Consider the following 25583-nt stretch of genomic DNA (forward strand, 5'->3'; position numbering starts at 1 on the left):
ATTATGCAATATGTCGATAAAAGAGGACTTCTCTTCCTCCTCAGATTTTCTACCTGCCCATGGCTCTGATTGCACCCCCCACGGTCTTCGCCGTCCACATACAGTTAAACCTCCTCTACCAGTTCTGGATCCACACTGAGGTAAATATTTCAACACAGGTTACACATTCTCTCATTAATTGACTGTCTTTATCCTGAAAAGAGGAGAAAGGGAACGGTGTTGAAGGGTACATGGATGGCGACGTTTTACGTGTTTTGACCGTTGGACCGATGCAGTTAAACAACAAGTACCATCATTCATCGCCAGACACACGTCCTGTTTCATGTCTTTGGTTCAAACGCTGACTTTTCACCTGCAGTGTCAGGATAAGTAAAGATAAGATAATGAATCAAATGATCCCATTCTGGTGACCACGATATCTCTGGAACGCCTGGAGAGAGTTTTTCCAGATGTGGCACAAACGTCCACTTGACAAACGTCATTGTGACCTCAGGAGACACTTTTTAAAATTACCATAACTAAAAAATGAATATGCTAATTATGACAATTTCACACAAATGTCTCATATGATACAATGATGACATTTAGGATAGACATGAATGTGCTGCATCTTGTGACTGGCTTGTGGAGGCATTAAACCATGCAAAAAATGAATAGCTACAGCTTCTGAAGTCTGAGGATTTACTCAATTTACTCGCCCGAGGAAGAACTAGATTAAAACGTTGCCTTGAAAAGAGAAAAAGAGAAATAAATTATTTAGTTGGAGCTGAACGGTGTAAAGTTCTCTTTTGTGTCCAGTTTACTTAATTTTCTCACTTTTTTTTATCCTTCTTAAATTGAATACATTTGCTTATTTTTGACTATTTAAGATATTGCTTATGGCTCGACTAACTTGTTGTGGACATTTGTTTGTTTTCTCAAGCATCTTTTTTTAAACTTTAATCTAAAAAAAATTATTGATAGAATAATGGATGACAGGACTACGACGTGCTATGCACATAGTAATGTTATAATGATTAAATATGTAAATATATTGTATAATCAGTCAAGATGTAGCACACGTGACTGTGTATGAATCTCTTAACGTCATTGTTGCTGTGCAAAGTTAAAAGGGAAAACCTGACTGAACAAAAGTCTGTAAAGTTACCGTTCTCGCTCTGCCAAAACTAATCCGTGGGCTAAGTCGACCCTTTGTAGGCTCGGAGTTGCAGTGGAACCTGTGTTCAATAAAAAATAATGAGATTTCATGAAATATTCCAAACAGAAGCATGACCGCTCTCTCCGCCTTTAAAGTGACGGGAGTATCACTTTTACAATCCCCACAATCTTGAGAGGGAATGAGTGGATTTGGAACGCCTTCCATCTTTTAGTGCACTATTAGTGCAAACAGTCGTAATAGTCACAATCTTCTGAAGGGATGTAACTTATGCCTCCTTTATGGCCTTTTTTTTTTTTTCTTTTTTTGATGTCGTGTAATTTATTGGCGCGCTATGCGCTGCGCCGCTCCAGCCTCAGAGCCCGGAGTGAAGCGGTGGAGACCCTTTTCATTCAAGATAAAACTCTCACGCTCGGCTGCCAGACGCAGCCATTACATGGAAATAATGAATCACCGAGGAATTCTGTCCAGCCGTGCACGTTTCTCCAGACTGAGAGGTCTCGTTCGTATCGATGTGAAACATCAAAATAATCCGAGAGTCGCAGCCTGAAGAGAAGCATGAACTGTGAGAAATATGCCGTGTTTGACCTCGGTAATCTTTAATGACTCACTGGTGCATCTGTTTGATATCTAAGAAGAGAAAGTGATTCATGTTTGATAGTTTTATGCCCAAAATGTGCTCATTCAACTGCATCGTCTCTTGAGATGTGCATGTTTTCTTCAGAGTGTTAATGGGTTTAACTCGACCAGCATTGTTCACGTCTTTTTTTCTAATCCTACCAGCCCATGAATACGACTATGATTAGGAAAAGAGAATATGAATATTTAGTAAGTAAGTAAGTAAGATTTATTTATAAAGCGCTTTTTACAGACATAAGTCACAAAGTGCTTAACAGGGGCAGAATTACAAACATAAAAGACACATGGTGACCATAGTCGAGCAACAGACGATCAGTAACTGACTCAGACTGTATCTATTGATTCCTACCAAAGATTTGATGGTTCTGGACTCTCAAATGTGAGGATTTTGCTGCTTTTTCTCGCCTCATAATAAAGTAAACTGAATTTATTTGGGGTCGGGTTGTTGGTCAACTCTCGGAAATTGTGATGGTCAGTTTAATCCATTCTAGCGCCATTGGCTCCGTCTGTTGGTCAGTCGGTCGTTCCATCACTTTAGCGCAGCCTGAAATATCTCAACAGATGTTGGATGGACTGGTGGACATTCATGGTGCTCGCCTTGACTTTCCCCTCTGGCACCGCTAGCAGTTCAAGGTTCTCACTTATTCTGTGAGACATGTCAACGTCTGCTATAGACAGAGTGGCAAACATTCATTATTCTCAGAAGATGAATCTTTGTCTTTGGTGACCCCCTCACTTTTTGTTTCGTTAACATTTTTGTCCAGCTATAGGCATCCCCAAAAAAAAAACCTCCATGTAAATTTATTTCCACATTCATGCTCCCCAGAGGATGTACCTTTTCAATGTAGGACACATGGCCTTTCATCCTGTACCACCACCAGGACTAAATCACTTAGTCACACAATATACATCTCGTACTCTAAAAATCGTGTGGTGATGAAAACGACCGTTTTACATTCTTCTTATGAAATATTGAATGTTCTGTATGTTGTTATTCTATTTCAGCTGATCAGAGACCTTGGACCTCTGGAGTGGGTCTTCAACACCCCGAAACACCACCGAGTTCATCACGGTGAGACAAGCGTTATTTTATGAAGGAGAGTGACAATCTATTATTTTTGTTTCATAAAGATTTAGTTTTAGTTGATGCCATGTGTGTGATGGCATCAAACGTGTAATAAAAGCTGATTATGTCTGATTATAGTTATGTTTACGGTCAGCTTACAAGTGTCTGAGATAATGGAATTGGCTTCCAGAATTAGAGATTTGTTTTTCTTTACTTTTTCACAATAGTTCATTTCTGTGGTCATCTCACAAAATATTTTCCCAACAGGGAGGAACGAATACTGCATTGACAAGAATTACGGAGGAATACTGATCATATGGGACCGGTTATTTGGTGAGCAACAGCATTCAGACATTTGTGTCTATGCCTGATTATCTTTCCAGCGGCTCCGTTCAGTCACTGCTAACTAAGTATTACAGTAGTTCTGTACGTCAGTGAGTTTTGTCAGAGAGCCGGATCAATACCAAAAGTATCGCTACTGCAATACTTGCATGTTTTAGGATCAATACTAAATATAAACAATGCTGTCTCACTTTTCTTTGTTTTTCTTCCTCCTTTCACTGATATAATTTACTACTAAATGACAGTATATCGTCACCTACTGTCAAAGAAAAGATTTACGACGGCGTATTACGTAGACTCAACTTTGCTGATATGTAGCCACACAGAGAGTTATGATGCCAGAGTTATGGATTTGAAGTTCTGGATGAATTCACTTTTATTTGTTGTTATTATTATTGTTCAGCGTCATTAATATCTTTTTCACATCCTCCTGTGTACCGTTGAAGTCGTGAGTTTATGAGTGAACTTGTTGTGGTGTTTGTGGTGTTCGTATCTGTATTAATGTCTGTGACGTCTGCCCTCTCATTACTTGATACTGACTGGAAACCAAAAGTTGTGGTATGACCTATTATAACAACAAAATGAAGGGAAACCGGGACCCTATAAACTATTTAGGTTTACATTTTTACTCGAGTCAGCACTTTTGCACCAAACGTCAGCGAGGGGTAACTGATTAAATTCTGAGGTTTACATTACCCAGAAATCCCTTGGGCCGTTTTCTCTCTCTTTCTTAGGCTGCAGACAGTTTTAAGAGGTTGATCCCAGAAGCTATATTAATATTTTACCCATAAGAGTAGTAATTACACCAAATGTTGGGCAAATATATATGTCTTGATTAACTAAAGAGCCAGATATTTCCCTGAGGAGTTGGTGGAGACCAAAACAGAGCTAAAAGGAGTGAATACTCACCTTCACCAGGTGGACCCAAGCACAACGATAATGTTACTGATAGTCTTCTGAATGTGTAAATGTAGATGTTTTATGTATTCAATATAGGTATTGTATTTATTCACGTTATTTAGTTTTGTAAATAAAAGCTGCACGTGTTCTTCTCAGGTACCTTTGCTGAGGAGTCAGACAAAGTGGTGTTCGGCCTGGTGTTCCCCATCAACACCTTTGAAATCCTCTACGTTCAGGTTGGTCCCATCTTTTCATCAATGGTTGTGGCCGCCGTCGAGTCTCACCTCCATCCACCTGAGTATAAACACCTTTTAGTCGAGGAGGGGGACGTGAGCTCAAGTTTCCCTAATTTGGCCATTTTGTAACCATAACGTTATAACTCCACTCCAAACAAACTGGCCAGCTGAGGTGAAGGAGGCCAATAAAGGGAAATGCCAAGAAGGTGGATGTTGGGATTATTTTTGCGGCCCTTGCAGCGCGGGCAACGTCCAGCCCAATGAACACTGCAACCTTTCTCCTCAGGATTAGCTGTCGCAGCTATGACTTCATTAACGTTGATCAACTGCATGTAGCATCTGATTGTGTATTGTTTTTTTGACTCGTGGGTTTCTTTTCTTTCAGCTACACTACTATTTGTATTTGTGGAGAAGGTCCAACACTTTCAAGACCGTCGGTGACAAGCTGTCAACTTTCTTCAAAGGTCCGAGTTGGAGTCCTGGTAAACCTCGGCTAGGTGACCACGTAGACAATCCCAAGGTTGGTTAAAAACAAAGAAAATGCCTTGGTTACATCATTCCTGCAGGACGTATAATTTCACCACAATGCCCTCAGGCTTCATTACCCATCATTTTGACACACGCAAAACACAGGCTTAAATGACTCAAGAGCATTCCTTCTTGAAGGATTCACATATTCTGCAACTTTTACAAGGAACTGCCACATCCAATAAAAGCTGCAACGCCTTTGTAGAGGGAACACAATAAGTTCATTTTCACCGTCTTTTAAAAGGCAGTCTGCGGGATTAAAACCGCAAGCAGTCGAGTGTGAGTGTGTGTGTGTGTGTGTGTGAGTGTGTGTGTGTGCGCGTGTGCGTGTGCGTGTGTGCGTGCGCGTGTGTGTGTGCGTGTGCGTGTGTGTGTGTGTGCGCGCATAGAAAGACATACAGGCTCAAGTTGAATGCCCCGGCGGTTAGCTTTGAAATAACGCTGATGGTGTCACATATATACTTCCCTTCATGCTTCACACTTAAAGAAAAAAGAAACTCCCCTTTGCCTTAACAATTAAATTGGCCCCTTAAACCCAGCGGGGCGGTTCTAAACACGGACGGAGCTGGAATTGAACCGGAATATCTTGAAAGGCTTTGCGTAGACGGCTGCTGGTTGATATCTGCCGGTGAGGGAAAGAAAGGAAAGGGAGGAGAGAGGGTCAGAACGTGTTGCAGCTCTTTGAGAATAAGCAGAGCACCGAGCTGGAATACCTACAGGACCGGGGACGGGATGCGGGGGGAACCCACATGTGGTGGTTTGGTTCCTCGGGATCCTGGGAAACCCCCCGAATTAGAGACTGGCCTCTATGATTGGACAGTTTTTTTTTTTGTGTTTTCTTTTTACTTCATTCCCAAAGAGGATGCAGTTTCAGCCCAAGGCCCTCAGGCTTAGTTACTTTGTTATGAAGCTGAAAAAAACTGCTCAAGTGACTCAGGGAATTGTTAGGAAAGGACTGATGTATGACTGTGTGTTTGGGGGAAACTGCTACACCCAATAAATCCTGGATGACTTTGTAGATGGAACACAACAAACTCATTTTCACCCTTTTTAAAATTCAGCTTGAAGCGACAAAAGGCCTTTTAGTCATAAAGAATATAAACACAGAAGAAGTAGAAAGGTCATCAGAGACGTTTGACTTTTATGAGTTCATTTTGGGCATTTTCTTTTTTTACAACATTCTCACTCACTTTTGTTTTCTATTGTTTTTGTCATTTCCGTTACTTCTCTTTTCTAACTCCTGCCCTGCTGCTGTCTATTTTCTTGTTGTCAGTGTCTCTTAATCATATTCATGATATCAAAGTCCATATTTTTATGCTGCAATAGCAATTCAATCTATTTACAGAAGTATTTATTGTCACTGGCTGAGTCCCATGCAGGACTAGTGTTGACCAGGACGGCATGCAAACATTGAACGTGATTTGGGAGCATAAACATTTGTAACATCCTGTGTTATTAACATGAGCATGCAATTACCATCAGCAACCGCAGTTGTCACCAAATCAACCAGGAATGAAATCTTAAAGGGAAGGTTTGGGCATCTTGAAGTGGGATTGTATGAGGTACTTATCCACAGTGTGTTGCCTACAGGAGATGGGGGTGGGCACACCTCCAGTTTGTAGAAACAGACAGAGTTACCACACAGGAACAAAGTTGACGGGGGCAGCAACAAAACGTATTTTAGACACCTAAAAGAAACCCTTGCCCTGAGACAGCTATACAGTCCATGTTTCAGACAGGACTGAAGACCAGTGGAAGCATAGTACACTTGATATTGATGTATGTTTTAAAAGTTGTCTAAACTACATTATGTTGCTGCTGCCGCCGTCCCAGCAGTACATAACGTCTCGTACTGCCATCTACTGTAGTTAATGCACTGACTATGGATAAGAACCTCATAGAGCCCCTGCTCTGAACGGTGCGACCACACTGTAAAACCTCTGAACATGTTACTAGAAACACGGAGTTGAACTTGAAGGAATCTTGTTCTATAAGTACAAGGCATGCTGGCTGGTGTGAGAATCTGTCCAGAAGATTGCAACAGAAATATGAGGGGTTGGGGAATTAAACATGTTTTATTTTCCATGTGCAGGTTACCGGACAGGAAGTGCCTCACAATCCCAGCTGGCTGCTGCCTTTACAACTTTATGTGGTCGTACACTTCTTGATGGCGCTGGGGACTTACCATGATCTGTTTGAAAACAAAATGGTGCGTATGTGTTCGCAGATGGAAAACTGTAAATGTCGGCAGAGGAATTGTGCTTTTAAACTTGATTAGAAGGTTAGCTGCCTTGCTCAAAAGCACACTGACGGTCCTTTAGAAGGAGGAACGAGTGCATTTTACATTCCTCTATGCTTGAAGCGGGTTGACCTCCTGGTCACACGCTGGCTACTGTTATGTTTAGGCTACCGTAATCCCTCATATAAAGTATGACAAGGTGGTCCAGGGCTCTTAATTTAAGGCTGAGCGCTGCGTGTTTGTTTGCCAACATTATTTCACCCAATTATGCAGTTTGTTGTGGCTGCTCCACGGTCGGGCAGAGTCCTCTACTTAGCCAGCAGGGAAAGACCAGCTCTGTCTAACATCATGACAGAATGACTGATCGGCATTCCCCTTTAGAACAACCTTTGTCTATTATTTTCCACTCGACGAGCCAAGAGACCCCCTTCCTCCTCCGTCAGGAAAAAAAAAAGAAACAGGTCTCCTCAGCAGTTATCTTTGGAAGCCTCTTTTCCCCAGGCATAGTTTTGGTTAGCCAAAAAGTGCTGTCACGCCCAGCGCCTTCAAACTCCCAAATAAAATGGCCCTTCTTTTTTTTTTCTGATCGCTACCTCCGTGGTGCTCCCTTCAGTTGTGGTCCCCCCCCCCCCCCCTCACACACACACACACACACACACACACACACACACCTCCCCATCCAGGGTCGAGGGTTCCCCTCCCTCTCGGCGAATGAAACACCAGCTGGTGGTCCGGCAGTGAACACAAACGCCTTAATTGTCGAGTCAACCATTTCCCAACCCAAATAGCCTTCAGGATGCAGCAATCAGGACTCGGACGGGAAAATAACAAAGTGAGCGCTGCGGCCCCGACGATAAATCATGTCACTGTTATGTATTTATACCCACATGTTCGCTTGGCGCTTATTTAGCTCGACAATTGATGACACACTGCCACAGAATTTATGGGCTTTGCGTTAATTCTAAGCCATGAAAAAACATGAAGTGAAGCTACTCTTCAATTACGTCATCAGCAGAACGTGTGCGTTTTTATTATAGGTTTGTGAAACAGTTACTATTAGAGGCAGAGAGCGGAAGTGACCAAGTCTCATCTCAGAACAACTCTCCATTAGTGTGTTTATGATTGCAACATTTGGAATTTAAAGCACGAAAGAGCAACAACATGACATAATATGTTAACTTAGATTTGCTAAATTATGGGCAATCAGATTCGAATTATGTGCAATTTGTACTGCCATAGTAGTTGTCAACACTAGTGGGAAAATACCTATGTACTGTACTACTACTTCACTACACTTTAAAAGGAAATGTGCTACTGTACTACGTTCATTTAATAACTATAGTTACTTTGCAGGTTCAGAGTAGGTACTGGTGTGGACGGCAGGTTGGTTTGGATCAGAAGTCACATAACAACACAAACAAACAGCGGTAGACCAGAAACTCCTAGTCACTGGAGTGTTAGAGAGAGCTAGCGTTCACATTATTGATAACCTTATTGATCTGGTTACTGTGGTTACAGACGTTATCGCTCATGACTGAGTGGGCGTTTCCCTTTCGAAAGACACAGAAACGACTGCAGATGGAGTCGACCTTTAAGTATATTTTGATGCCAATACTTAAGTCAAAGACAGAGTTGACAAGATATATTGAGGTATTATGTGGTCTTTTCACTGAAGTAAAATATCTGAGTACTTCTTCCACCACTGAGCAAGGCACAGATATGTGATCGGATCATGAAATGGTCTGAAATAATACTTGATCTTTCTCTGCAAATTAATCATAAAGTTTTTGAATCATAATTGTATAGTTCTATCATACAGATATACATTTAAATTTTCTTCAAATTAGTAATAGTAAAGGATGTGTATTACCTGTAACTTACTGCAGTAACATTGTACTCCCGGAGCACTCCCTCAGTGGTAACTCTACTCTAGGAGCACATGAACGTCGTCATAATAACGGCTGCAATAATGAGTTAATCTGCTTCGTCTCAGGGGACAATAGAATAACACGATCATTCGCTGCCACCAGATGTTCACTTTCCTTTCTGTCCTCTGCTGTTATTGCTGCAGTTTGACACTCGACCACATAAAGAAGTAACACGATGAAAGAATCGTGAAACATTTCTTCTTCCAAAACAAAAAAACAAAACATTTCTGTCAACGTGACTCGACCTGACGACTCTGAGGGGTCTGTGGAGGATTTTCTCTCGGCGTTTCGGACAGTCAGTACAAAAACAAAAATTATTCTCCACTCATTGCGCCTCTTACTAAAAATAACTGTGTCTGTAGCCTTTGAACCCTCCTGCGATGATCATTCAGCTTTAATACACTCTGACAGTCGTGTTCCTTCACTCTGATGGATGGATCGAGGCCAGAACCCCCCCCTCAACCGTTTGATTCACGGAAGACAAAACCATCCCTCATTGCTCCCATGTGAGGGCTCAGATAATATGGTTCATATGGATTATGATTCCTGATTAAACACACAGACATATTGCATCCTGTTGATGGGCTGATTTTGTGTTCACTATATATCTGGGTCATATGGGAGCAGTCGGTGAGATTTGGCTGTCAGGCTCTGTATTGAGTGTCGGAGGAATATAAACCCGAGCTGACAGCCCACGGCATCCTCAGGAGACACGGGGCTTCCAGCTGCTGCCCTCAGCCAAGGCCACGGGTTAGAGAACACAAATTAGAACGTACATCACGTCCTGTACCGCTCAGTTTTTTTGGTGTGCGTCCCAAATAGTTTGGAAAAGGTCAGTGAGAGTCTGCATGGGATTTGTGCTCGGATGTTGGTTGTTTTGGCTCCGCTCAGGGGGCTATCGGGATTCAAACTGCAGCCTCTTCCACCGCGGTCAAGTCCCCCGTCAAGACCCATCTGGGATGATTGGAGCGTCTATGCAAACTAGGCATGTCAGTGTAAAGTAAGGAGCGGATTGCAGTTGCTGCAGGATACAGTATGTGCCAGCGCACTTATGCCGAAGGTCGGACATGTTTTGGTTGGCACTGCCAGGTAAACAGCCGAGCAGCCGTGCGGTTTACGACTGCTCTCCCAGTAAGGTCTCCTGCGATCGTAACTAAACCAGCCACAATATTAATTTAAGGTTTACATTCTAATGTATTTTTTTTTCCCCCAACCACATTTCTAATGGCATGCATGCACATCTTGATTCCTATAGATGCTGTCCCAGTTAACCATTCTGGGGATGACCGGCTACGTTCTGCTCACTCTCACTTCCCTGAGCTTCATCGTGGATCAGAGGTACAGTACTGACATTTGTTCATGTTGGCAGACTAAGAAGCAAAGAGAGGAAGGCTCTGGTTATCTATGACAGTGGTTCCCAAGCCTGGGGTTGACACTCTCCAAGGGGTCACAAGATGAATCAATGTATTTAAGATAAGAAAGAAGGACAACAACATATTTCTGCTACTACTGCTGAAATGATTTGTCATTTAGTCAATCTACAGTAAAAGTGTTGACAACATATGTGATGATCCATTAATTGTTTGAATCATAGACTGTATATAAGAAGTGGACGTAGTCATCGTGACGTCAGCCATTCGTGTCTTTGAAACCTCGAGTTCGTCGATTTTGCCATCGCCATCTTGGATTATGTGGGTTTTTTTTTTTTGCAACCAATGAATGGAAGTTACCATATTTGGAATGCGGGGGAGTGACGTAGAGACGACGTATACGTCTCTGGTAGCGGCAGCGACCTCTCAATCAAAAATCAAACTGGTCGAACATTTGAGAGCCGTGTAATTTCTTGTGTCAGGTTTTAAATGGGAGTGAAATCTGCACAAAGCAAACAAGACGACGGTGAACACTTCTCACACCGCTCCTCGTAGAACTGAACGGAGTGAAATCTGATGTGACGTCAGCCACAACTTATTTAAGGTTACGCCCACGTTGGTTATTATTTGTTTTAAGTGACAGCCCAGCTTTTGGTTGGGATGTTTAGACAGCATTTCTTGGTAATTTAATTGATAGATTACTTAAAAATCCAGTACACACAAATAAGTCTTTGGTAGAACTTTGAGTCATATGAAAACTGACAAAAGGGTCATGAGTAGACATTGCTTGGGTCAAAAGAAAGAAAAGATTGGGAACTATTCATCTATGAGAGGTCAGAGGTCTGGAGTCTCATTTAGTCTTTTAGAGATTAATATTCCAGGGGGAGATGGATAATAAAAAATGTGCCCTGAATTATTCGTTGAAAATGACTCATTTGGACCGACAGTTGCAAACTACTGAAACGGCAACCGCTGAAGGGACTGGAGTCTGTGAGGTTTCCTTCATCGCGTGCGTTTCCAAACAGCTGGATGTTGTTGTTCTTCATTTATCACACAGAACCCCCCCGCTGTGTGCTGAGCTGATGGAACTCAATAACAAGGGAAATGCAAAAACTCAGTTCCACTAAAACATGTAAATGAACAAAAACAGACATGTAGTATTAAAATAACATTCTCTCATCTGAATGGGACTTTATACCTCTTGTAGCTGTCCTGCTTGTAGCTCTAATCGACCTCCTAATAGACCGCTACCCTCATTAACGTCAAAGGTCAAATCTATTTGAACTCAGTCAGCTCTGGTCTGTAATTATTCCTCCAACATCAACATCAAAATGCGTCCTGGAGTTGAAGGCCTGGACCTCAGTAAAGATGAAGGTACCCAGCTGAACTGTCATTAATCCTCATAGTGTTGTGCTGTTGGTTGTTGTGTCCTCATGTTCAGGCCAACCGCGGCTTTCTTGGAGATGCTACGCTGCGTCATCATGGTGACAATGCAGAGGTACGGCTGCATGAAGCCCCTGCTGTCTTCACTGGCCGTCCCCACTGAGGTAAGACAACCTGTTACAATGCAACTTAAAGTAACCGTGTCATGACGGTGGCGTACGCACCTGTTTTTTAACATTATCAGCAGAGTGTACGGGCAGTTATCAACAGTTATCACCACCATGAAAGCGAAACTAAATGTTGTGGATAGAAACAGAAACACTTCAGGTTTAAGCAACAAAGCTGTTTAGGTTTAGGAAATAAATCATGGTTTGAGGTAGAATAAGTACTTTGTAAATTACGTAACAAAGTTAGTAAAATGAGTCGTTGGCTTTGCACAGCTTGTATTTTTATTGGTGATTTGATGATGACTGTCTTCTGAGCTTACCAGTAGGTTTAGCGGGCTCCTTCTAACCCTTCCTATGAGGCTGATATCCTCTGATGACGCCCATTCAACCTGCTGATAACATCCAGAGTGGGTGGTATACTTTATCCATTACTCAAAACAAAGTCAACACACAACAAGATAACACTTCGGGCTTCATTAACCAGCTGTTCTGGAGCTTTCCATCATAACACAAGAGCTTCATTCATGATTGTTACATTCTTCTCTTCATATTACGATTCAACTGTATCACAAACTGCTTCCAAAACGATCTAATATAATAGTTCTCTGTCATGGTTCACATTATGACATGTGGTGGAAATGGTTTGGATGAACGCTGGGCCTAGCCTAGCTAGCCTAGCCTAGCTAGCCTAGCCTGAGCGTGAACCAGAGAACCAATTTGTGTCCAAAATACAGTTTAAACACAAGAAACACAAAGAGACATAATGAGCCAGTAGCTGGTGTAGAATGCATGCAGACTGTGTGTTGAGCCAATCACTGAACGTATGTCTTTTGTCACAACGTATTGAAGAAAACATCCCACGTCCTAAACTATGGGAAGTTAATTAGATAAGTAGAGAACGTGGAGTTGGTTGGGACACTTTTGTACATACACAACATAACCGACTATTACTCACAGACATGAAAATGATTTGATCCCTGAACAGAGACAAGTGTCTGCTAACAATTCATCAAGTTTTTTAGAGCCAAACCCAAACGTGAATGGCACAATTTTGCACATTTTCCCACAATTCTGCCTCCCTGGGTGGGCTGGGACACCTTGTTCTGGACTAAAAGATCTCATTTAAACAAATAACAAACTGCAGTCTAAATTCGAACACAATTTATCTGGAGTCGTCATAAACACTCACTCAGTGACTTCACAGTGGGTCTTATTCACTTAGGAGAAGCCTTTGTCTTGTTATTGTCTGCTTTTTGTTGATTTGTAACAAGGTAGGAACTATAAACAATTGTGTCCCGATCGCCACAGGAAGAACAGACTAAAAAGTTTGGCATAACTAAAAAAAAAAAGCCTCGTCAAAGAAACGATCCAAAAATGTACTTTTAAAGTGAAGTGGGTGTGGCTGAGAATGAGCATTGTGGATATTTGCATAGTCACTTTCTAACTTGCTAAAAAGACTCAACTGTCCCACTGGAAACAGGAAATACGAAGGAAAATGTATCTATATGGTGATAATGAGATCATCATAAGGAATTCTGACATTAGAACTCTCTCGGAAATAAACGGCATCATGTTTCCCTGATGTGTGTGTGTGTGTAGCCTGTTATTGTGTGTGTTGTGTGGTCTGCTCTGTGTGTGTGTGTGTGTGTGTGTGTGTGTGTGTGTGTGTGAAATGTGGGTGCTAAGTCCAGCCCTGCAGGCCTGTGATCTATGAGTCCAGATGCGTCGCCCAATTGACCATAAAATTGGCGTGTCTTTCTGGCTCTGGCAGCCCGACTGTAGATGGCGGCTGACCTCTCATTACTTGCTCTCCCTCCCTCCCTCCCTTTTTTTTTTTCTCTCCCTCTTTCTGCCCGCCCTCGCTGCTTGCCATCCCAGCCAGTGCGAACGAGAGCGAACACTTCTGGAACCAATTAGTGCCGTCTGTCGCTAAGTAGAGCTGGCCGGTGGGATTTGCACGAGAGCGCCGAATCGCTGCTTTTTATTGTCCTCCGACTCCACATCTGTGCTGCTCAGGTGTTCGAAAGACAACTCGAGGCTTTGCCACCTTTTCTCTTTCTCGTCACACAGCGGAGTAAAACTGAATGAATCGAGATTTGTCTCGAGCGATGTGCATGTCCGCTTGATTTATGCTGCGCGTGCTGCACGGCCGTGTCACTTTGACAACGCAGTACGTTTTATGCAGCCGTCTCCTTGAGCGAACCATTAGGCCTCATTTCGAGTCGCAGTACATCAGTTTGAGCTGAGTAAATGTCTCGCTTGCAGGTGGGGCTCGTTGAAAATCCTCACAACTTACTTGAGTTGGTTCTTGACATATTTGTGCCGTTTGCTCAGAACTACAGCAAAAGGGGGGGGGGGGGGGGAAAGAAAGAAAGTGAAACCACCCCCAAGCGTTGTAAAGGTACTTCTAATGATATATGGGCGCGGGGGGGGGGGGGCGTGTTTTGAAGTTGGGCCAATCAATTAACAGTCACTTGAATAGTAGGAAGGGAAATTCACATTTAATTGTATTCAGGCTCATGCGACTGTACAGTTGGGAAAAGGGGGGGATTACAAAAAACAAAAAAACTAGGTTGGTTTGTGGTCCTTCAAACCCAGTGGTGTGATATACTGCACCCTTAAAGCTCACAGTGGTATTTATAGTGGCTCTGGAGATTTCCCTTGTAAAGCTGCAGGCTTGACCTGTAAACCAGCGCTGCCTCTCACTCCCAGCCCAAAACCCCCGTCTGTGCGGCTCACATGAAGACCTCGCTGGTTTCAGGCGAGACGAGGCTGGTAACCGTGTGTGTGTGTGTGTGTGTGTGTGTGTGTGTGTATGTGTGAGAGAGAATGAGCAGGGGGTGGGTTGTATGAGGTTATAGCTGTGCAAGAAGCGTTGTCTCTCTGTGTGTGTGTGTGTGTGTGTGTGTGTGTGTGTGTGTGTGTGTGTGTGTGTGTGCGTGTGTGTGTGTATAGAGGAAGTTGTTGCAACCCCTCTACCAACTTCTGCTTGTGCCGTTGTGTCGAATGCACATAGTTGAGAGTAAGAAAATCTGAAAGCCAGTTTTCCTTTTTCAACACAAGATAAACAGACATTTGTGACAGTGATCTCTGAGTCCTGTCATTTCGAAAACTGTTTCTTTTTTTAACTGTAAAATTTTTGCTTATTGGCTAAAATATGACATTATCATATACATGTGTGATATGCTAATATCTGCTTGGCCTAATTTATGGTGTGTGCTTAGGCTGTGTGATACACTACAAGAATGTATACTTTATACCATTATTATTACTTATGATACTGTTAATATTATTAAAATATATATATTATAATAGCAAAAAATCAGCCCTTCAACATAGTTATTTATTTTTTGTCTGTAATCAATTAATCATTAATCGTTTCAGCTCTAGACAAGATGGATTTTATAAGCCCACTTAGACTTTAACCTGTATGTGTGTGGGGTCTGCAAAATAATAGAAACTATTGTCTCAGCGATTATTTAAATCAGCACCTTTCTGACAGTGTGTCAACAACAATTTCACTTTAGAAACTGATTTTATTGCAGGGCTGACGCACCTGATCGCATTATAATGTCTGCGTGTGTGTCTGTGTGTTTCTTCTGCAGTTTGGACTGTAATGACGTAACACGTGGTTGTGTTAGTGTGGGGGGCCCTGGTTAGCCTGAAGGCAACAGGGAAACAGCAGAACTTAGACGCTGTATGTCCCAGAATGATTAAGCAGCTCTTCTCTTAAAATGGCCACAAACTGCTGGTGAAGTCACAGTCATTTAAGAGGAGAGCTCATAAAAATACACCTGTCTCTGGTAGAGAGAGAGAGAGAGAGAGAGAGAGAGAGAGAGAGAGAGAGAGAGAGAGAGAGAGAGAGAGAGAGAGAGAGAGAGAGAGAGAGAGAGAGAGAGAGAGAGAGAGAGAGAGAGAGAGAGAGAGAGAGAGAGAGAGAGAGAGAGAGAGAGAGAGAGAGAGAGAGAGAGATCCATGCTATCCTTTTGTTTTTTCAAAGTCTTCATGTCCTTTTTTGTAGTAATGAAATAAAGCAAAAATCACAGAAATAGAATAATATAAAGCCTGAGAACATTGTCTATTTTGCTTTTATTTTACAATATGACTGGGATCTGTCCTTATAAGAAGTGGTACATTGGCTCATGCAAGTTTGACACTTGAGAAGCAAATCTAAATCTGCGTTCAATCCAAAATATATATGAAAAAACATAATTGTTTTCACACCTCGTTAGATTTTCCATCGTTTCGTCTCTGTGCTCTGATAGTGTTTTCCAACCTGAAAAGAGCTCTTTTCTGCAAAAGGTTCAGATGCTCCACGGCCAAAAGAAGAGGTCAGAACAATATTATGAAGTTCATGTCAAACACAAAGGCTCAAAGTGGCTTTATCTGCGACACATCGCCTGATTTGTCTGCAAAAATTGCAGATCCCACCCCCCCGTTCCCGCTATCGCAGCCACGAGCCGGCAGATAAGACGGCAGAAGGTGAGAGGTCGGCGTTATCGGAGAGCGTTGTTTCCACCCGCCAAATCTCAGGTGCGATGGGTCAGCTGCCTTTTTTTTGAAGCAGGAATGTGTGGTAGCAAGAAGCAGCGCTGAGGTTAGCAGGATTGTTTGGAGCAATGGAAACTCTTGTGAGCATGACATCATCTGAGAGCTCGCAGGAATGGAAAAAGAAAAGAAATCTCCTCCCAGGGAGAAGACGGAGGGATTTGAAAAGAGAAGTGCTGGGTCGGACTGTTCCGTTGGAGTAAACAGCGGGGTGGTCGACAGTACACAGTGTGAAATATTATCACTCAATGTGCAGGGGATCGTGCCCGTCAAAGAGTAACCGCTTGGTTTATGTTGTCAAACCACTTGCCAGGTAAAGCTATGGAAATCTAACAGCAATTGGCCCTTTGGGGGATCTGTAGCAGTGTTTAGTTTGGCTTTTGGGGGACTGAGTTTCTGTGGCCAACGTTGACTTTACTTTGAATTTGTCTTCCTATTTGTGCTTTAATTCATGGGCGAAACACAACAGTCATCCAGTTTATGATGCAGCCTCAGAGCCAACATGTGAACCTGATTGAACCTCTTCTTCCAGTACTATTTCTCCCTCGTCTTAAATGCACATTTCACAGAACTGTAACTCCAATCTCCAAAATCCAAAACACAACAAATGATAAAAGACTTTCATAAAGTCTCAAATATAAAGAAGTCAAAGATTTTTACTGTAAAATCAATCAAGAGTGGTTGTGAATGAATGCGTAGCGTATTCATTTAGCAGTCTTTATTGCAGTGCAAGCTTTCAACACTCTCCACTCCAGTTTATTAATCTCTCTCTCCGCCACGCTCATTGGCTTACTGGCTAACAATCACACGTCTGATAGTGCAGTAAAATGAAATTCCTCACGGTCCTTTTTTCACAACAGTTGGGGGGGCTACAGTATCTCGCCTGAAGTGAGCTGGAAAATGTCTCCAGCTGCCAGGAGTCGTGAGCGCTAGGAGGCTTTGGACTGACTTCAGATCTAAGGTTGCAAAATTGGAAATGGCCGCTATCACACGCAGACCTCCACCAATGAATGTCTTCTACATTGAAAAAAAATCAAAAGAGAAGAGAAGGTCAGAGGTCACGTATTTCTTGGGAGGACTTTTGATCTCCTGATACCTAATCTCAGGGCTGATGAGGAAGCCTGATCGTCGGGATGTCCCCGAGTAAGACACTGCTCACGATGGTTAGACCAGTGGCTACCAATTTAAACTCAATCGCTCATCCTAGCCTTAATAAGGTCAGTAGCTGATTCTGACCCAGAGTATCGATCGGTGCATTTCTGGCCTTTTTAGAGACCTTCTGCTGGACACAGATGTTGAGGTTTGGAGGTATATGTTCACAGTTGATGTTGAGCTCGTTTAGCCTTTTGTTTGGCCTTCTCTGTCTTTTAAAATCATCCTCACACCACATTTTTAAGACATATTGTATGGTTCATTTTGGCTGGTTCCAAATTTGAAGCTTCACTGTCTACAGCCATGCTTACTTTGTTGGTCCAATGATGCCACTTCCTCTTCTGCTTATATAGAAAAACATACTGGCAATTACATGGCAAACGGGAAGAACAATGCGGCAAGTAGAATGCAACGACTGGGTAACGGGACACAGTCGTTGCTGCTTTCTTCTTTGACAGCGACCTCTTTGTGGTTGCTTTGTCCACGGTTCCCACTACAGTTTCGGAGAGCAATAGCGACTCCTGCATGGACGAATATGTACAGATCAACTGTTCCAGACAGGAGCACACAGCCACAAAGGAGATGGTGCCTTGGTGGCGCGGTAACCCTGCTGAGTCCTTAAGGCGCTCTACCTGACAGCTCAAGACCTTGACTTCTGATTCTATAAGTCTTTTGAGTTTAGGTGAACACGCATCTGAAATTTCAATGATCTGTCGTAGGAACCTTTCTTAATTATGACATATTTCTGTCTCCTCTCAGAGGCCTTCAACTCCTCCTGGGTAAAGAAATCATTCTGGTTTTGAGGCAATAATATGGGCTTCTGAGGTCTTCATACTGCCTCTTGTCCTCTGTACTTTGGTCATTTCCTGTGAAGCTTATATCCTACCTTGGGACTACAGATGGTAAATAGCCTCTTGGCTAACTGTCCTTACCAAATAAACCAATAAAATAAAATACCTGACTCCCCAAGGCCTTATTCTCCCTCTCCAAACCATCCTCTCAGAACAGACATCCTTTTCTTTTTGAAGTTGCTCAGTTTTTATCTCTGCACTGAATCCAGTTCCTGCCCTATGGCGCCTCTTCAGCCTCACGCCATTCATCAGCCTTGCGGATTGAAGTATTGTCTTTGGAGCTGAATTTTTGTCTTTGATAAGTTTGTCTGATCCCATTTCAGATTTTGCAGTTCATTGTCAGAGTTAAATAAACATAAATTGGGAAGTAGCTCTTCATCCAGCATGTTTGTTGTTGTGTTAACACATTGGAACAAGTTGGCAAAGATGGGACATTTTTTCTTCTCATTGTTGAACAGATTACAGCTTCTCTCTACACAGACGAGTTGGCACCAAACTCCACAGTGGGAATGTTTTTATGATAATGAGTGGATGGATGGAAGGAGTCAGGGGTAAAAAAAACTACCTCTTAAAAGCCCTCGTAGACTCGTTCATCTGCACTTCTTCTCTGAGGAATCCCACTGAACTTATTCACACAACCACCGTCTCTTTGCTCCTTGTAAATAGGAACTTGAGCTTGATTTTGCAGAATCAAAGCCAAACGCTAGTCCACCCTGTTTTGTGTTTGTCCGTCACCCTCCTTTCCTGGACGTGTGCCCAATACTCTGGCTTTCACAATTCATCCGACTAATGCATTCCTCACCGTCTGCTCCACCAGTGTGGTCACCGAGGGAACGCGTGGTTAATGATGAGGTGAAGAGTTCTCCTATTGAGGCTGACGTGGTGCCAAACTGCCGGGGTCTGAAGTGAAATAAAGGGTTACTCTCGGGGATTCTTCTTGTGTTGTCAGTGAGGCATAATGGCCTGGATGAGTCTTCGTTGACCTAACATGTGACCCTCCAGTGGACACATGGTAAAGGAGAGCAAACACCAGATGTGAGGAGGAAAACCTCTAAAACAACTGTATCAGTCTAAATTGGCGTATCATCAGACCGCTTTGTGTTTTGCTACACTTTCACCGTGAGGCAACTGCAGTTTCACATGTGTTTTGTCTGGCCGCAATGTGTGTGTGTGTGTGTGTGTGTGTGTGGGAGTATGGCGGCGATATTTGTCATGGCTGTGCTACAGAGCAGGCACCACACTGACTCTCTGGTGGGACATTAACCTGCTCCGCGTATCCTTCCTGAGTCTGCTCAAACAACCCGCGCACAGAGACGGAATATCTTCTCATAATGAACAGACAGGAAGTCCTCTTTGTGTGTGTGTGTGTGTGTGTTACACGGGTGTGTGTGCATCTGTACATATGTGCAGGTGTACTTGCGTAGGACTATGTATGTTCAAAAGTGTTTGTATATGATGTGTGTGCTGGTGCACCTGTGTGTGTTTCATGTGCATCTGTTAGAAGATTTAAAGTAAATTTACAGTGTGTACTGTTTGTGTCTTTATGGGTATACAGTACATACAGTATATGTACAGTATGTTTTTCTGGTATTTATTTTAATAACTTTTTTTTCCTTTTCTTTTTTAATAGCAACAATTAAATATACTGGGATTTGATTTAAAGAAGTAAATCAGTTTAAACTGATTTCATCCCAAAATTCATCTTTGTTCGTTTTCTTTACTTAAAGAAAAATGTCGAGAAAACGTCCCAGAAATTGATTTACAAGCTGCTAATCAGCCAGATTCTCTTTCAAATGGAATAATATAAAGACAGTGAAACTACAGACTTGTGTGTTACTTAATACTTCATTGTTGACTCCTAGTCTGGTGTTCAGATAGGTGAGCGGTGCTAAAAATCTCCAGTCTATCTTTAAATCAAACTGCATAAAAAGCATGTTAAATATGGTTTATTTTCACCAATTCAGTCCCGTAGTCTGCCCACTCTCATTCTGCAGCCCGGTTAAAGCAAAAGTTATTTTCCGACACAGTTGGGTCCAGGTCTGGTGGGCTGTAGGCAGCCATATGGAGAGGGAGCTCTGGAAACATCTCATTACAGGTCATATATCACACGTCTGACAGCAGCCATTCTGCCTTGTTTTCATTTCAATCACGAGTGCAGCTGCAGCTTCAGAACGGCGAGACTCTGCCACGTTAACCCGCTGAAGGCTGGAAGATACAAGTCTCCAGGGGCACTGTGGGGTGTATCTGCTTGATGCTTTATATCCATCAACTGCCCATGAAAGGACTATGGAGGTGACCAGTGTTGTTCTGAAGGTCAATGCAGATATTTTTATGTTGGAGCTGCAGATGGCCCGTTATTTAATGGTGTTATATTTGACCATGAGGTGCCAGAACTTCACTCATGTCAGGCAAAAGATTTAGAACGGTGTTGACACCATTTTGGGACACTAAAACTCTGCATTAAAAAACTGAACATATCTTTTAGATGAAGCAGCTATTTAGCTTCCTAAACTCTTATTTTTAAAACAGGCGATGTTTTATTTGGGATTTAGGACATTATAATATAACTTTTCCACCAACATTTGGTGATTGTGTGTGTTTGAGTATGACTTTGTGTTTTATTCTGGTGTGTCACATTTGACGTCACCAACAGGTTGAATAAAACGGTCAGAAAACAGTGAAAATGTTACGTTGGTTACTTTTTTTTATTTCTTTAACTTATTCTGTCTCTTTTTCAAACTCTCACACCAGAGTTGTTCAAAAATTAGAGAACAATGGAATCTATGAATCCAACATTTCCCCATGTGCCCACAAGTGCTGCCAAATATTTGTCACGTGACTGTTGGTCTCAGCCGAATCAATCATGGCTCCATAGTTGCATCGAGGAGCGCAGAATTTACTGCGTTTTACAGGATCTGGTTAAAGCAAATAGTTTATTCGCTGTGGATTTTAAATGAGACATGTTGGATAAAATGTTTTAGATGAAATATCACAATTCATAGCTTTGTTTTGCTTGCGTTTTATGATGGAAGCGTCCGTTGCACATGACCTGTTCAAAGACCGTCGGAAAGATGAAAATCTGAAGATAATGAAACTTTTTACAGCTTCTGTTTAGGATAAACGGTGTAGTTTTGGTGATTGATCAAGAAAACATTTTGAGGTTTGAGAGTTAATTTCTCTGAAAAAAAGGGAATATTAGATTATTTTGCAGAATCGTCACTTTGAGCTAAATATTAATCTCACGTGCTGCCATGTCAAAGTTGGTCAGAAGAAGTGTTGGACAGTGAAAGACAAAGAAAATCTCCCCTGAGCTCAACAAAGAGGCAGAGTAAATGTACAAAAAGCCACATGTCCGTGGCTTTTTGTATTGCCGCTCTTAACAAAGTACCTTCTGCCCAAAACAAAGTGAGTGCGAGTCGATTTGCTGAGATCTCTACTTTGGAGCCGCTGCCGTCTGGCCGTAGTGCTTATTTGTAGACGATCAAACCGTTTCCTTCCACAATGTAATCTGTCCCACATGGATTTCCTACAGAGTCCATTAAAATGTAGCGTAGCGGGGCTGAATGGGGAGAGATGGGAACAAGAGTCAAATAGGTGCCCTTCCTTTGCCTCCACATGCGGCTTTGATAGAAACGTCTGTCATGTTTCGCTCCGTTGGACTGAAATGTGATTTGCGAGGTTCTGCCAAGCCTCCCGATCCCAATCCGTCTCCGAGACGGACACAATGCAACTTCACGTATTTGTAATCTTCCATCTGTTTTTTTCCTTCAATTAATTGAGAGTTTTAGTCTTCTTGTTTAAATTGTATTAAGTTGATTTACCAGGAGCAGCAGGTTGTGAAACGGCTTTGTCCCGTGAGTTCCAGTAGAAGTCAAATATCTCTTACACTTGGGTTTTACTTCTGGGTCCTGATTTCCGTGCGAGGAACTATACCGCTGCCTCGTTCGTCTGTGTTGTTGTGTGACTTTGGTTCAGATTCGCCAGCTAATGGAGCTAACTCTGTTTGTGTAGTTTAGTCTGTAAAATTGCATCATATTTCATAAGATTATTTGTTTATTCTCTTCTATCGCAATCAGAAAAAGGTAGTGGAGTAAAAAGGACAATGTTTCCAATGGAAGTAATACTACAGTATCAGCTGTTCTTCACCATGTAAACATATTAAGTACACCAGAGGTCTTTCTCATCTTGCATCTTTTCTGTGGTACAAAAAGTAAAAGTAGCTATACCACACTATAAAAGTACTCAAGTCCTGAAGTATTATCAGGAATTATAATTAAAATAATTTAATGATTTCCTGATCAGTATTATCAGGAAAGTGTATTTAAAGTATTTACAGTAAAAGTACTCAAGTACCACAAACTTGTACTTCAGTAGCCTACAGTCCGAATGTAAAAGTGCTTAATTCTTCCACTGTTCTCAACAGTTTTATAATCTTGTGCTGGATCTCACGTCTGGTTGATTTGGAGTTTAAAACTACAGATACAGGCGGCTCCAAAGCCGATTGGTCACGGTGAAAACTACATGAAAACAAACGCCAAGAGGAGCCGGTTCACGGTTCGATTCCCGGCTGGCTGGACTGTTTGCTGCATGTCTATCCACTACTCTTTTCCCCCAAAAAGTGTCTTTCCCATCACTACCAAATACAAGCATAAAACTATAGATTTCTCTGGTCCTTAATGTAGGTACTTTAAGGACCAGGGCCACTAGAAAACACCCTCGATTAGCTGCTTTGTTTCGTCCATCGTTAAGCCGCTACTGTTTCTCAGGGGGGAGGCAGTTTTCAGGTAGTGCGAGGTAGAAAGCATAGAGAGGTCTGCGTTATTCTCTCTCTCTCTCTCTCTCTCTCTCTCTCTCTCTCTCTCTCTCTCTCTCTCTCTCTCTCTCTCTCTCTCTCTCTCTCTCTCTCAGAGGAAAACAGCTGCCGTGTCCAGGAGGAAACGTTGCTTTTTTTCCCATCAGGCTGTTCTGCATGTGATGGACAGCGGCCTGGTTTTGGCTTGAGCTGCGATGTAGGAAGCAGTTTATGGGCCAGAACGCAGCGAGGGGTTGAGGACAGCCCCCCCTCTCCCTCTCGGAGTAGCGAGGTCCCCCCATGGCGGTGACCCTTTTGACCCCGTCACCAGAGCATCAGGGGAAAAGACCTGCTCCTTAACCCCTGAGCCCACTTTCTGAGTCCTCACCCTGAGACCGAAGTCTCCCACTGTTTTCTTTCAATTACAGATTCACTTTCAGTGTTTGCCTTTGCGTTGACTGGTTGCAAATGATACCTGTCACACGTTTTATGTCATGTTTTCTTTTTGGGTTGTGATAATCCGCCTGGCTTTTTCTCAGTGTAACATTTTGCAGCATACAAATTGGAATATGCTCAAGGTTTACAAAAGGTTTACAAAAATCTAAACACGTATTATAATCCTTATAATTTATAATCCGATTTTTTAAGTATGTTAAAAAATATCAGGAAGCTCCTAAAAACAGGATGAGCCTTATTACATGGAAGGGAAACTCTGAGATTAAATCAGGCCTTGAATTCAGTAAATAATAAATTAAAAAATGTAAAACCTTTTGAAACTATTAAATGGTTGAAAATTATGAAAGGAAAGAAGTCAAGTTCAGGTTACAAAGGCTACTAAGGCACTGAACTCTGTTGAAAGCGTGGTAGCACTTCCAGATATCTAGATCTCAAACAATTAGGTGATTAGTCTATTTTAATCATCAACTAAATGTTGTTTTCCTCGTTAAAAATGCCAAAACTTCACAGGATCAAGCTTCTCAAATAGTAATATTTGCTGGTTTTCTTTTATCATAAACTGAAAAATCTTTTTGGTTTGTAAGAATGACAAAACAATCTAATAAATGAAATTAGATGATCTCAGAAATAATTCTGATACTTTATGTCCACCTTCAAACTCTGCTGTCAGCTCGTTAATGCTTTCGACGTCTTCTGAGCAGATTTTCAAACTCGCTCAGAGAACAGAGCTGTTGTCTGTTTTCAATATTTAAACAACGCTTCACTTCACCATCACCTCAGCTAAATCTGTATATCTTCACACTCTGAGTCTCTGCGTGGTGTCACACATTCATCATTTTGAAGGAAACACAATGACCTGTCTGCTCCTCTCCCTCTCTCTCTCTCTCTCTCTCTCTGCCGGTGTTGTCCAGGCCTTTGTCTCCCTCTCTCTGCTGTTCTGGGCTCTGCAGAGCGTCTCCCAGCTGCTCCACATCAAGAAGAAGGCCGACTGAGTCAACACACAGACTGACGGACGGGCAATTCTATGAAGTTATAATTGTTGACGTAATTCCATAGTGAGACATTTCTAATAATCTTTAACACCGCGTAAAGTCTCATCTGTTTTCACTTTACTGTTTATGTCAAACTGTTGATGACTGAAGCTTTATCACATACAGCGTCAGTAAGACGCTCAACAGGTGCTTTTTTCTTGTTTTAATCAAATGGTCTAATTCTCTCTTTAAACATTTCTTCTGTGCTTTTGTCTACACTGTCATAACAGAATTGCAGCAATGCTAATTCAAGTACTAATGAATTAACATTTTTATATTACTCTGCCTTTATTATGCAACATATACCTCTTACTAAACAAATGTCGCTCACACTGATGCTTTGTACTTTTGACTTGCACAACAGCACTCCGTATATTGTTTTCCATTTGCAATTAAAACGACGTGAGGGTTCTGGGACAAGAGGATGTCGCATGTGTACAGATTGTAAAGCCCTCTGAGGCAAATTTGTAATTTGTGATTTTGGGCTATACAAAAATTAATTGAATTGAAAACGATTGAAACTTTGGGCAACCCGTTTTTGATTTTTCTAAAAATGCATATAGACAGAATGACACCCTGGGGGTTCGTGCAGTGTGTGTCGAAACGACAGATTGTTCGGATGAATTCCTCCTCCCGGCCTCCAGATCTTGTGTGGGAGTGACAAACAGTCCACAGCAGATGGTGCTGTTATCAACTGCCAAAAGTCTTAAATCCACATCTTCCACAAACTCACACGACATCGAGGCGTTCCAGGTGAACAGGGTAAAAAATATAATTGATACTATGATGAAACTTCCCA

The 25583-nt window shown here is 42.1% G+C and overlaps 1 protein-coding gene across 1 annotated transcript in view; it reads left to right on the top strand.

Moving 5' to 3' along the window:
* The window catches only part of agmo (alkylglycerol monooxygenase), a 44108-nt gene extending 18800 nt beyond the window's left edge, over nucleotides 1–25308 (top strand). The window contains exons 5-13 of the mRNA XM_076081127.1: nucleotides 45–140; nucleotides 2801–2867; nucleotides 3129–3194; nucleotides 4260–4339; nucleotides 4725–4859; nucleotides 6960–7076; nucleotides 10290–10372; nucleotides 11846–11951; nucleotides 24665–25308. Coding sequence (XP_075937242.1) covers nucleotides 45–140; nucleotides 2801–2867; nucleotides 3129–3194; nucleotides 4260–4339; nucleotides 4725–4859; nucleotides 6960–7076; nucleotides 10290–10372; nucleotides 11846–11951; nucleotides 24665–24745 — 831 coding nt within the window. The 3' untranslated portion in view covers nucleotides 24746–25308. The remainder of the gene's footprint in view (nucleotides 1–44; nucleotides 141–2800; nucleotides 2868–3128; nucleotides 3195–4259; nucleotides 4340–4724; nucleotides 4860–6959; nucleotides 7077–10289; nucleotides 10373–11845; nucleotides 11952–24664) is intronic.
* The last annotated feature ends 275 nt before the right edge of the window (nucleotides 25309–25583 follow it).

Source organism: Anarhichas minor, unplaced genomic scaffold, assembly GCF_050575085.1.
Source record: "Anarhichas minor isolate MPS153535 unplaced genomic scaffold, ASM5057508v1 ptg000079l, whole genome shotgun sequence".
NCBI classification, from domain to species: Eukaryota; Metazoa; Chordata; class Actinopteri; order Perciformes; family Anarhichadidae; genus Anarhichas; species Anarhichas minor.